The 10603-nt window shown below is 40.7% G+C and overlaps 1 protein-coding gene across 1 annotated transcript in view; it reads right to left on the bottom strand.

Annotated features, from left to right (window-relative positions):
* Positions 1-598: 598 nt before the first annotated feature.
* The window catches only part of MRPL48 (mitochondrial ribosomal protein L48), a 51809-nt gene continuing 41804 nt past the window's right edge, over positions 599-10603 (bottom strand). Inside the window, exons 6-8 of the mRNA XM_069553040.1 lie at positions 3239-3341; positions 1605-1694; positions 599-899 (exon numbers count right to left, since the gene is read on the bottom strand). Of these exons, the coding sequence (XP_069409141.1) occupies positions 825-899; positions 1605-1694; positions 3239-3341 (268 nt within the window). The 3' untranslated portion in view covers positions 599-824. The remainder of the gene's footprint in view (positions 900-1604; positions 1695-3238; positions 3342-10603) is intronic.

The following is a 10603-nucleotide window of genomic DNA, read 5'->3' as shown; positions in this document are numbered from 1 at the left end:
CATAAACCTTTGTCTATGAGGGTTTAAAATAGGGTTTTGGAACTGGATAGAGATTGCACAACACTGCAAATGTATTAAATACCGTGTGATTATTCACTTTCAAATGGTTAGTTTTGTGACATGTGAATGTCACCTCAATAAATTATTTTTAAAAAGCAAATAGACAGTGGATGGGATTTGGCTCACAGGCTGCAATTTCCTGACACCTGACCAAGATCAACCTTTAATTCTCTGCTTAAACTTATTCCAGGCAACCCTAATTTGCAGTTATGTAACATCTACCTGCATACTTATGACAGGTCACTCACTACCCCACAAGGTAATTTTTTTTTTCAGTTATAAATAGACCCTGATTCTATCCGGAGGGATTTTTCATATACAAAATCTCCCTCCCTGTGCCTTTTATCCATGGAGAGTTTACTTATGATTGTCTGCCTCATTAAAGGGACTCCATGCCAGGTTGATTTAAAGGATGAGTTCACTCCTAATTGGAGAAATTCTGAAGGGGAACACACTTGTGCACTAAAGCACCAGGCAAAGAGAAATCCAACCCCTTAGTTAAAGATACTCCACAGGATGGACTGACTTCTCACATACATACACATATCCATCAGCTTTTTATTAGATGGAGGATACCCAGGGTTGGCTCAAAAAAAAGTGGTGACAATTGGTAAGCGAGGAGAGGAGACACTCCTGGCAGTGGAGATGGGTACTTATGATGTAGAGGGTCTGGGTCTCCTGCTCAACTCTGGCCACCCAGGAAGCTCTTCCCCTTGCCACTCAGTATCACCAGTGCTGAAAGGCATGAAAGGGTCTGCAATGAGCTAGTTCAACTTGGCTAACAGTTCTTCCAGTTCTGGCCGAGGTTTGAACCTTCCCTTGAAGTCTTCTTCAGTGTGCTGTGGAGGAGAAAAAGAAAATAAGAGGGAATTATTACAGAGTCACTCAAATATGCCCAGCATCAGAAAAGGATACATCAGCCAGCTCTGTAGAAAATTATTTCAATTCAACTAACTTTTACTGAGTAGCTACTATGTACCAGGGTTCTATCCCTGGGTCGGGAAGATCCCCTGGAGGAGGGCACAGCAATCCACCTCCAGTATTCTTGCCTGGAGAATCCCCATGGACAGAGGAGCCTGGCAGGCTACAGTAACAGTGTTGCAAAGAGTCGGACACGACTGAAGCAACTTAGCATGCACACACATACTATGTACCAGACTTATATTAGGTATCAAGGACTCAAATTTGAATTGGACTTCCTCCATGCCTATTTGTGTTCTGATTACTTACACTGTATGTGACCTTAAGTCATATTCTTTCTGCTATACGGCTGCCTCAAGGGAGGGAATTTGGGGGTATAATGGGCTACCCCTAATATCAGGATGCTCTGACAGAGTTCATCTTTCATGGTCTATGAAGTATGATCCCTGATGCATTGGAACAGTCAGACTAATAATCATGGTAAAGCAGCCTGCACACCTTTCCTGATTATTAGCTGGGTTAAGTTATCCACATGCCTTTTCTGTTTCTAAAGTCAGCCAGTCCAGATTTTCTTATCCATATTTTGAGCCCATCAGTGGGCCTCTTCTCAAATTAGCACCTACCTCCCTCACTGACAATTTGACTCCTTCAGGAAGATTGCTTTGGATTATTTCCAAGAAAATCTCTGCAAACGTAGCACTCAAACCGCTGATCTGCAAAAGGAAAGAAGATGCTCAAAGAGAGTCACTAAAAGTTAGGTGGTTGGGCAGAAAGGGCAAGGGCTCAAATGTCAGCACCAGTAGAGCCTGAGGGCCTTTGGGTGAAGGATTAACACCCAGAGCTGGTCTTGGAGCTCAGATTTCACAGGATTTCGATTTTTCTTGCTGATCTGCCAAGTTGTCTGATTACTGAGATGGTCATGGCCAATATCTGCTCTTCCCACCGCACCCCCCCCCCCGCCCCCATAACTGCTCTTGTAGGCAATGAATGTCATAACTGGATTAAGAGGTTAAGTCCAGGATGACTTTCTGAGTCAACTCAAGTTTACCCACATAGATCACCCACTATCTGATTGTCGTCAGACCCTGTGCTGAGAATCCAAAGATATATCAGATGTGTTGGAAGAAAGGCATGCAGGGGGCAGGCAGAACCCAGAAGAGAAACATCTACCTAACTTAATCAGGGAGGTTAAAAAAAAAGCTTCCAAAAGAGGTAACATCTGGTTGGAGTCTTGAAAAGCAAGGGTAAATTGGGAGAATTCAACTGTAGTGTGGAGTTGAGTTTTTTTTTTAAGGCAGAGGAAATAATATTCAGTAAAATGTGAAGGAAGAGCACAGTACTAGAGAATTAAAACTAGTTCCATGTGTGACTGGAATGAATGAAGGTGTGAAGAGGAAAAGCTAGAGAAGAATCATGAAGCCATTTAGGTGCTAATCAAAAGAGTTCAAACTTTATCCTATGGGCCTTGGTGGCAAGTTAGATCTGTCATAAAATGAAGCTCAAATAATTTATTCCTGATAACACTTAAAGAACCAAGATTGTAAGTACTTTAATCATTTAAAAATTTAACATAGATTTAGGGTGTTACTATCTTAACATCCTGCTGGTTATCTTCCTGATACATTTCTTGAGTGGATCAAAAAGGGTGAAGTCCATGTGTTGGAATATTACTTGGCAGTAAAAAGGAATGAAGTATTGATATGTGCTACTACTACAACATGGATGAACCCAGAAAACATTATGCTACATGAAAGAAGCTAGACATAAATGGCCATATATTATATAATTTCATTTGAAGAAGAGTCTAGAAGAGGTAAAACCACAGAAATGGAAAGTAGATTAGTGGTTGCCAGGAGCTAGGGGAATGGGGGGAAAGGACTGACTGCTAATGGATACAGAGTTAAAGGGAAGCCACTGAGGGGGGGTCTATGTGGGAAAATGACATGATCACATTGACATGAATGTAAAGCAAAGTGGATGGATCTGAAAGGTTTTTCGGGGTAGAAACCATAGAATCTGGAGAATGAATGGATACCCAAGGACAAAGAAGGGTCAAGCATTAAGCTCAAAGGTGAGGAGGATTATAGGCAAAAAAACCACAATCCTCTACAATTAGTCTTGCATACACTGAGTGCAGGGTACCTGTTGAACATCTTGGCGGAGAAACCCAGTAGACAACTGGATATCAGGTTTGAAACTCAACCAAGAAAGAACCAGGAGAGGCAGAGACATTTCAAGTTTCTTCCAGAGTACCTACCTGAACCACTCGCTCGTGGGTGGTAAGAACTGAGTCCAGTAACATTTTGTTGCCTTGGTCCTGAAGCTGCAACACCTCCATGGTTTTGGTGGGCATCGCATAACTGTGGGAAGGAAAAGTCAGCTATTGGGAGGGTTCCTTTAAGCCAGCCACACCACTTCAGTCAGGGTAGTGCCTGAGTGCAGCCACCACTGCATGCAGTAGCTCCTGCAACCTTGGGCTGTCTATCTGCAGCCAGGGGCAAAGTAACCAGATCCTCTTACACCTTCTCCAGAAGCCTTTACACTCCGTGAGGGGATAGACCACGTCTAATACTTTTATGCATCCCTAGTCACGCTTAATATAACACTCTGAGTAAAGCCTGGTGATTAATAAGTATTTGCTGCTACTAAACAATAGCCAGTTCTAAAAGAATTAAGCTCGCCACTAGGTACACTCTGGAGGCTAACCTTGGGTATTTCATCTCTTCTGAAGAAATGAGGCGTGAAACCCAATCCTGCTCCAGTTGTATTTTTATTTTACTTATTTATTTTTTTTAAATTTGGCCATGCTGTGAGGCATGTGAAATCTTAGTTCTCTGACCAGAGACTAAACCTGTGCACCCTGCAGTGGCAGCACAGAGTCTTAACCACTGGACCACCAAGGGAGTCCCCTGCTTCAGTTCTACAGCAGGATTTCTTAATGTCAGCACTATTGACCCTTTAGAACAGATAATTTTTATGGTGGGGGCTGGCCTATGCATCCCTAACCTCAAAGTGATAACAATCAGAACTATCTCCAGACATTGTTAAACGTCTCCAGGTTGAGAAACATTGTTGTAATCTATGCTCACTATAATCAGCTTCAGTGGATCTATATACCACAATGAAAAGAGTGCTGGACTTGGGGTCACGTCTTAGCCCTGCCACTTATGAGTAATATTTAGTTAGGCAAGTCCCTTCCCCTTCTTGGACTCAGTTTCTTCATGTATAATGGGGATTACAATCCAGGATTTTATCAATAGACAATTATGAGAATCAGATATGGTGATGAGATAGAACTGATGACTACACAGAAATATGATATTAGTATTGTGTTCATCTTATCAAAAAGTTCCTCAAACTGAATACTCAAATGGAATACTAATAACAACAGTAGGATTGCTGACTTTTCATGTTACACAAACTTCATGAATTAAGGGAAAGAAGCATGACCCTCTTAAGATGAACTGCTACAAAAAGAAGTCTGGTGTTATGGAAAGTGTTTTGGAAACATGCAAGTCAGTACTGGATTTAAATGTTGGCTCTGCCACTTATTACCTATTTGACCCTGGACAAACTAATTCAGCTCTCTGGGTCTTTGTTTCTTCAGCTATTAAATGAAGATAATAATACCTAGTTCATAGCGTTTTCAGTTCAGTTCAGTTCAGTCACTCAGTCGTGTCCGACTCTTTGTGACCCCAAGAAAGGCAGCATGTCAGGCCTCCCTGTCCATCAGCAACTCCCGGAGTTCACTCAAACTCACGTCCACTGAGTCGGTGATACCATCCAGCCATCTCATCCTCTGTTGTCCCCTTCTCCTCCTGCCCACAATCCCTCCCAGCATCAGGGTCTTTTCAAATGAGTCAACTCTTCGCATGAGATGGCCACATTATTGGAGTTTCAGCTTCAACATCAGTCCTTCCAGTGAACACCCAAGACTGATCTCCTTTAGGATGGACTGGTTGGATCTCCTTGCAGTCCAAGGGACTCTCAAGAGTCTTCTCCAACACCACAGTTCAAAAGCATCAATTCTTCGGCACTCAGCTTTCTTCACAGTCCAACTCTCACATCCATACATGACCACTGGAAAAACCATAGCCTTGACTAGACGGACCTTTGTTGGCAAAATAATGCCTCTGCTTTTGAATACACTATCTAGGTTGGTCATAACTTTCCTTCCAAGGAATAACCATCTTTTAATTTCATGGCTGCAATCACTATTTGCAGTGATTTTGGAGCCCCAAAAAATAAAGTCTGACACTGTTTCCATTGTTTCCCCATCTATTTCCCATGAAGTGATGGGACCACATGCCACGATCTTAGTTTTCTGAATGTTGAGCTTTAAGCCTACTTTTTCACTCTCCTCTTTCACTTGCATCAAGAGGCTCTTTAGTTCTTCTTCACTTTCTGCCAGAAGGGTGGTGTCATCTGCATATCTGAGGTTATTGATATTTCTCCCAGCAATCTTGATTCCAGCTTGTGCTTCTTCCAGCCCAGAGTTTCTCATGATATACTCTGCATAGAAGTTAAATAAGCAGGGTGACAATATACAGCCTTGATGTACTCCTTTTCCTATTTGGAACCAATCTATTATTCCATGTCCAGTTCTAACTGTTGCTTCCTGACCTGCATATAGGTTTCTCAAGAGGCAGATCAGATGGTCTGGTATTCCCATCTCTTTTAGAATTTTCCACAGTTTATTGTGATCCACACAGTCAAAAGCTTTGGCATAGTCAATAAAGCAGAAATAGATGTTTTTCTAGAACTCTCTTGCTTTTTCGATGATCCACAGGATGTTGGCAATTTGATCTCTGGCTCCTCTGCCTTTTCTAAAACCAGCTTGAACATCTGGACGTTCATGGTTCCTGTACTGCTGAAGCCTTGCTTGGAGAATTTTGAGCATTACTTTACTAGCATGTGAGATGAGTGCAATTGTGCAGTAGTTTGAGCATTCTTCAGCATTGTCTTCTTTGAGATTGGAATGAAAACTGACCTTTTCCAGTCCTGTGGCCACTGTTGAGTTTTCCAAACTTGCTGGCATATTGAGTGCAGCACTTTCACAGCATCATCTTTCAGGATTTGAAACAGCTCAACAGAAATTCCATCATCTCCACTAGCTTTGTTCATAGTGATGCTTTCTAAGGCCCACTTGACTTCACATTCCAGGATGTCTGGTTCTAGATTAGTGATCACATCATCATGACTATCTGGGTTGTGAAGACCTTTTTTGTACAGTTCTTCTGTGTATTCTTGCCACCTCTTCTTAATATCTTCTACTTCTGTTAGGTCCCTACCATTACTGTCCTTTATTGAGCCCATCTTTGCATGAAATGTTCCCTTGGTATCTCTAATTTTCTTGAAGAGATCTCTAGTCTTCCCCATTCTGTTGTTTTCCTCTATTTCTTTGCATTGATCGCTGAGGAAGGCTTTCTTATCTCTCCTTGCTATTCTTTGGAACTCTGCATTTAGATGATTATATCTTTCCTTTTCTTCTTTGCTTTTCGCTTCTCTTTTTTTCACAGCTATTTGTAAGGGCTCCGCCCCAGTTAAATAAGATTATGTAAGTAATTTGCCTGGCATACTATGCCTACAAATGCCAATTCCCTTGCCTTTACAACAGTGAGTAAATGCTAGGTATTGCAAACTTCCAGGTAAAGTCCCCTAAATAACAACCCCTTCCATTTTATAGCACAATCTCTGATCACTTGAAATTTACACTTGGCAATAACTTGTTTATAAAAACAGGGACTTCCCTGGAGGTCTAGTAGTTAGGACTCCACACTTCCATTGCAGGGGACATGGGTTCAAACCCCGGTCAGAGAACTAAGATCCCGCATACTGCATGGCACAGCCAAAAATGGGGAGGGGAGCACATTCCTAAACTTGTTATGGAAAATAAAATAAAGCAATTATGTAAAAGCTTTCAGAAAAGTAAACAGGCTCTAAAATGTTCTTTTTCTTTTTTGACATTCTACAGATAAGACTGAATAAAGTGGGACTTGTTCATTCCTACCACTGAGCATGCATTTTATTCTTCAACACTTACTTCAGCAAGATTTCATTGATTTGTTTATTCATTCACTTATTCAACAAACATTTACTGAGATCCTGTTCTGTCCTAGGTGGTCTGATGGGCACAATGCAATTTATGCTTTCAAGGAGCTTGCTAAGAATGTTTTGGAGACAAGTAAGTACACAAACATTTGCACTACAGGAAGACAAAGGCAATATAGGTATATACCAAATATTACAGAGACAAGAGGGAGAAAAGGGGGAGAGCCTGGGGAAGGCTTCATAGGTGAGGCAGTGCTTTATCAAGATGTAAAGAATGAACATAAAAAAAAAAAAAAAAAGAATGAACATAGATGTTTGCCTGGAGGGCATTCCAAAAGAAGGCAGCCTATAAAGGCAAGGAGGCATGAGGCCCTCAAGGAGAACCAATAGAAAAATCAGACATAGTTTGATTTTAAAAAAATATACTGGGAACTCTAGTCATTTTAAAGTAGAATAGACCTTTGAGTCACAAGAGTAAAGGTTATTTTTCTTTAGTATCTACATATTTCTGTACTTCCCCAGTTTTCTACAATAAACATTATTTGGATGATCAGATAGTGAAAACAGAAGGGAAGAAATGAAGTAGTGGAATTTCAAGAGTCAGCCTAACATGACAAAATAGTGCTGCTTTTGAGGAGTACTGCTGGGATAGGCAATGGCACCCCACTCCAGTACTCTTGCCTGGAGAATCCCATGGACGGAGGAGCCTGGTGGGCTGTGGTCCATGGGGTCGCGAAGAGTCAGACACGACTGAGCAACTTCACTTTCACTTTTCATTTTCATGCACCGGAGAAGGAAATGGCAACCCACTCCAGTGTTCTTGCCAGGAGAATCCCAGGGACGGGGGAGCCTGGTGGGCTGCCGTCTATGGGGTCACGCAGAGTCAGACACGACTGAAGCAACTTAGCAGCAGCAGCCGCTGGGATAGGACACAAGGGGGCCTGCTAGGATGTTAGGGAACTTAGAACCTGTGGACTTTACTATATATGTTATACCTCCATTTGAACAATGTAAGTGGATTTTTTTAAAAAAGGAAAGAACAGCCTTACAGAGAAGGATGCTTTTACTCTCTACAGAGAACAGGAGCTGGTCAGGTTCAGGCTTGGAAGCTGCTCCCAGATAAGTAAGATTTCCATCTCTTCAGACAGCTGCTCGGCAAGGGAGACAGGAAAATTAAAGGACCCACAGGAGAGGCTTCTTCCTCTCCTCCTCTGGGTGAGCTGCAGCTGCAGTGATGCAGACCATTTATAGAACAAAAGCTAGCACACAGCTCCCTTGCTCAATTCCATCTCAAGGTCAGAGCCCTATTCCCAACTCCTAAAGGAAAAATGGATCAAGATAAAATGAAAATCAGAAGAAAAGAAGATCATTTTATCTCTGAAAAGCTGGGCAGCAAGAATACCTGATATAATGGTCTGAAAACCTCAATCATTCCAAAGAAGTGAATTGCTAAAAGTGAACATTTCTTTATGCTCTGCACTATTTGGAGCAAAGAACAAGGAAAGAGGCAAAAAGCAGCACATTGTTCATTCTGTTATACTAGGAATTTATCTTTATGGCTATTGGAACTAAATCCAAGGCAACAAGTATTCATCCAGTGCCCCCTATGTGTCAGATACTATGCGAGGTCTTAGCATGACTGCTGATAAAGACAGAAATAGTCCCTGCCTCACAGATCTTAGAGTCTAGTAATAGTCAAGTAATTATGAGGGTAAGGAATTAGCATTATAAAAGGTAAGTTTTTTATTCTTTACTTCTCCTAAATATATAACGTAAAGACCTAACTTAATGAGGTTCTCTGAAGAAGTGACATTCAAAATAAAGCCTAAGGAAAAAAAATAGGGGTTGATTAGCTGAAGGGGAAAAAATATTCCAGGCTTTAGAGAGCATATGCAAAGGTCCTGAGGTGGGAAAAGACAAAAAACAAAGTCAGTGCAACTGGAGATAGAAGCAGGAAAGAGAAGTGTGCGTTAAGGCAAGAGAGACAAGCCCACCCAATGGAGCACCTAGCAAGACATGTGAGGAACTTTTATTTTGATCTTAAAGGAATGGGAGGCCATGGAAGAACTTAAGCATGGGAGTGACACGATCATATTTCCATTCTAGAAAGATCATACAAATAGCAGTGTGGAGAACCAGTTAGAGGGAATTAAGAATTTGAAGGAAAAGAAGTGGGTTCAAATCAAGAACTTGCCACTGGTTAGATGTATGACTATAGGCAAGCTTCTATTATATTGCTACTACGACTAATAGCAGCCAACAGTTTCTAAACTTAACTGTAAGCATTTTAAGTATATTAACTCCTTAATTTTCACTACAGCTTTATTAGATAGGTCCTTTTATAACCTCATCTTACAGATGAGGAAACCAAGACAGAAACAGGTTAAGAAAACTGCCCAATGTCTGTCACAAAGTAAGAATGTAGCAGAACAAGGGAAAAACTGAAGCAGTCTGGCTCCAAAGTCAACGCTTGTACCCACTATGGCAAGGTGCTTATATGAATTCAGTAAAGTAATACACAGAAAAGTATTTGGCAGAGTGGCTGGCTGACAGTAGGTGCTCAACAAATGCTACTGCTTCCTACCTTTATTCAAATGTAGTCAGAGCTTTTCACAGCCAGTTTTTAAAAACAAAATATCTTTAAAAGTTCTCTGAAAATTTAAAACACTACTTCAAGGAGCTGATTCACTGAAGGTATGATAACATTCTGTAAATGGCATTTAATGCTCCTTTGCCACTACAGCTTCTGAGATGCTATCCCTAAACTGTGCCAGTTGAAAAAAACTCATTAATTATTAATAACAATAATATTATTTACAGAATGTTTACAATATGCTGGTCTCTCTGTTAAGTGCTATCATATATTTTCCTATTTAATTTTCAGAACTCAAAAAAATAGGAAAATTATCATTGCATTATGGAGTCAAAGAAACCAAGGTCAGAATTTCTCAGGTCATCTTGATGATAATGGGTAGAACTAGGATTTCAATGCAGGCAGTTTGATTCTAGAGTTTTCACTCTTAATCATTTGTTACTCAGTATGATCCAAAGACAAGCTGCTGATAAGCAAACTTGTTATCAATTCAAGACAAGATAAGAAGCATGAAACCGACACTATACACACTTTTATTCAATTAATATTTTGTTTTCAATAGCTTCCAATAGAAAGTCTTTCAATAGCAAGCCTTTCTTGATGAAGGAAGCAAAGTGTTAATGTACATTTTGGCACAAGCTCGTAATAGCTTCACAGAGTGGTACTTTGAGAAACATAGCCCTAAATTACTATGCTACTCTGTCTTCTTGAACTGACATTAAACTTTATCTTCACTTACCATCTTCCACATTATAATTATTTTTATGTGTGTGTACGTGTGTACACACACGTACACACACACTCTCCTTGAAATTAGGGGCATTTACCTTTGTATCCTCCAGACAAAAGATACAAAGTGCCTACACTACAGAGCAAGAAGTCCAGTGCCTTTTAGTTCACTGAGCACATGGACCACAGAGCAAAAAGAGGCTCAGCCAGTAGTTTTTGATTAATTAAAAATTCGTTCATTAAACTTTG

The sequence above is a fragment of the Ovis canadensis genome, chromosome 15 (genome assembly GCF_042477335.2).
Source record: "Ovis canadensis isolate MfBH-ARS-UI-01 breed Bighorn chromosome 15, ARS-UI_OviCan_v2, whole genome shotgun sequence".
In the NCBI taxonomy this organism is placed as follows: Eukaryota; Metazoa; Chordata; class Mammalia; order Artiodactyla; family Bovidae; genus Ovis; species Ovis canadensis.
Note: the sequence above shows the minus strand (reverse complement) of the source record. Positions and strands in the feature narration are given on the sequence as shown.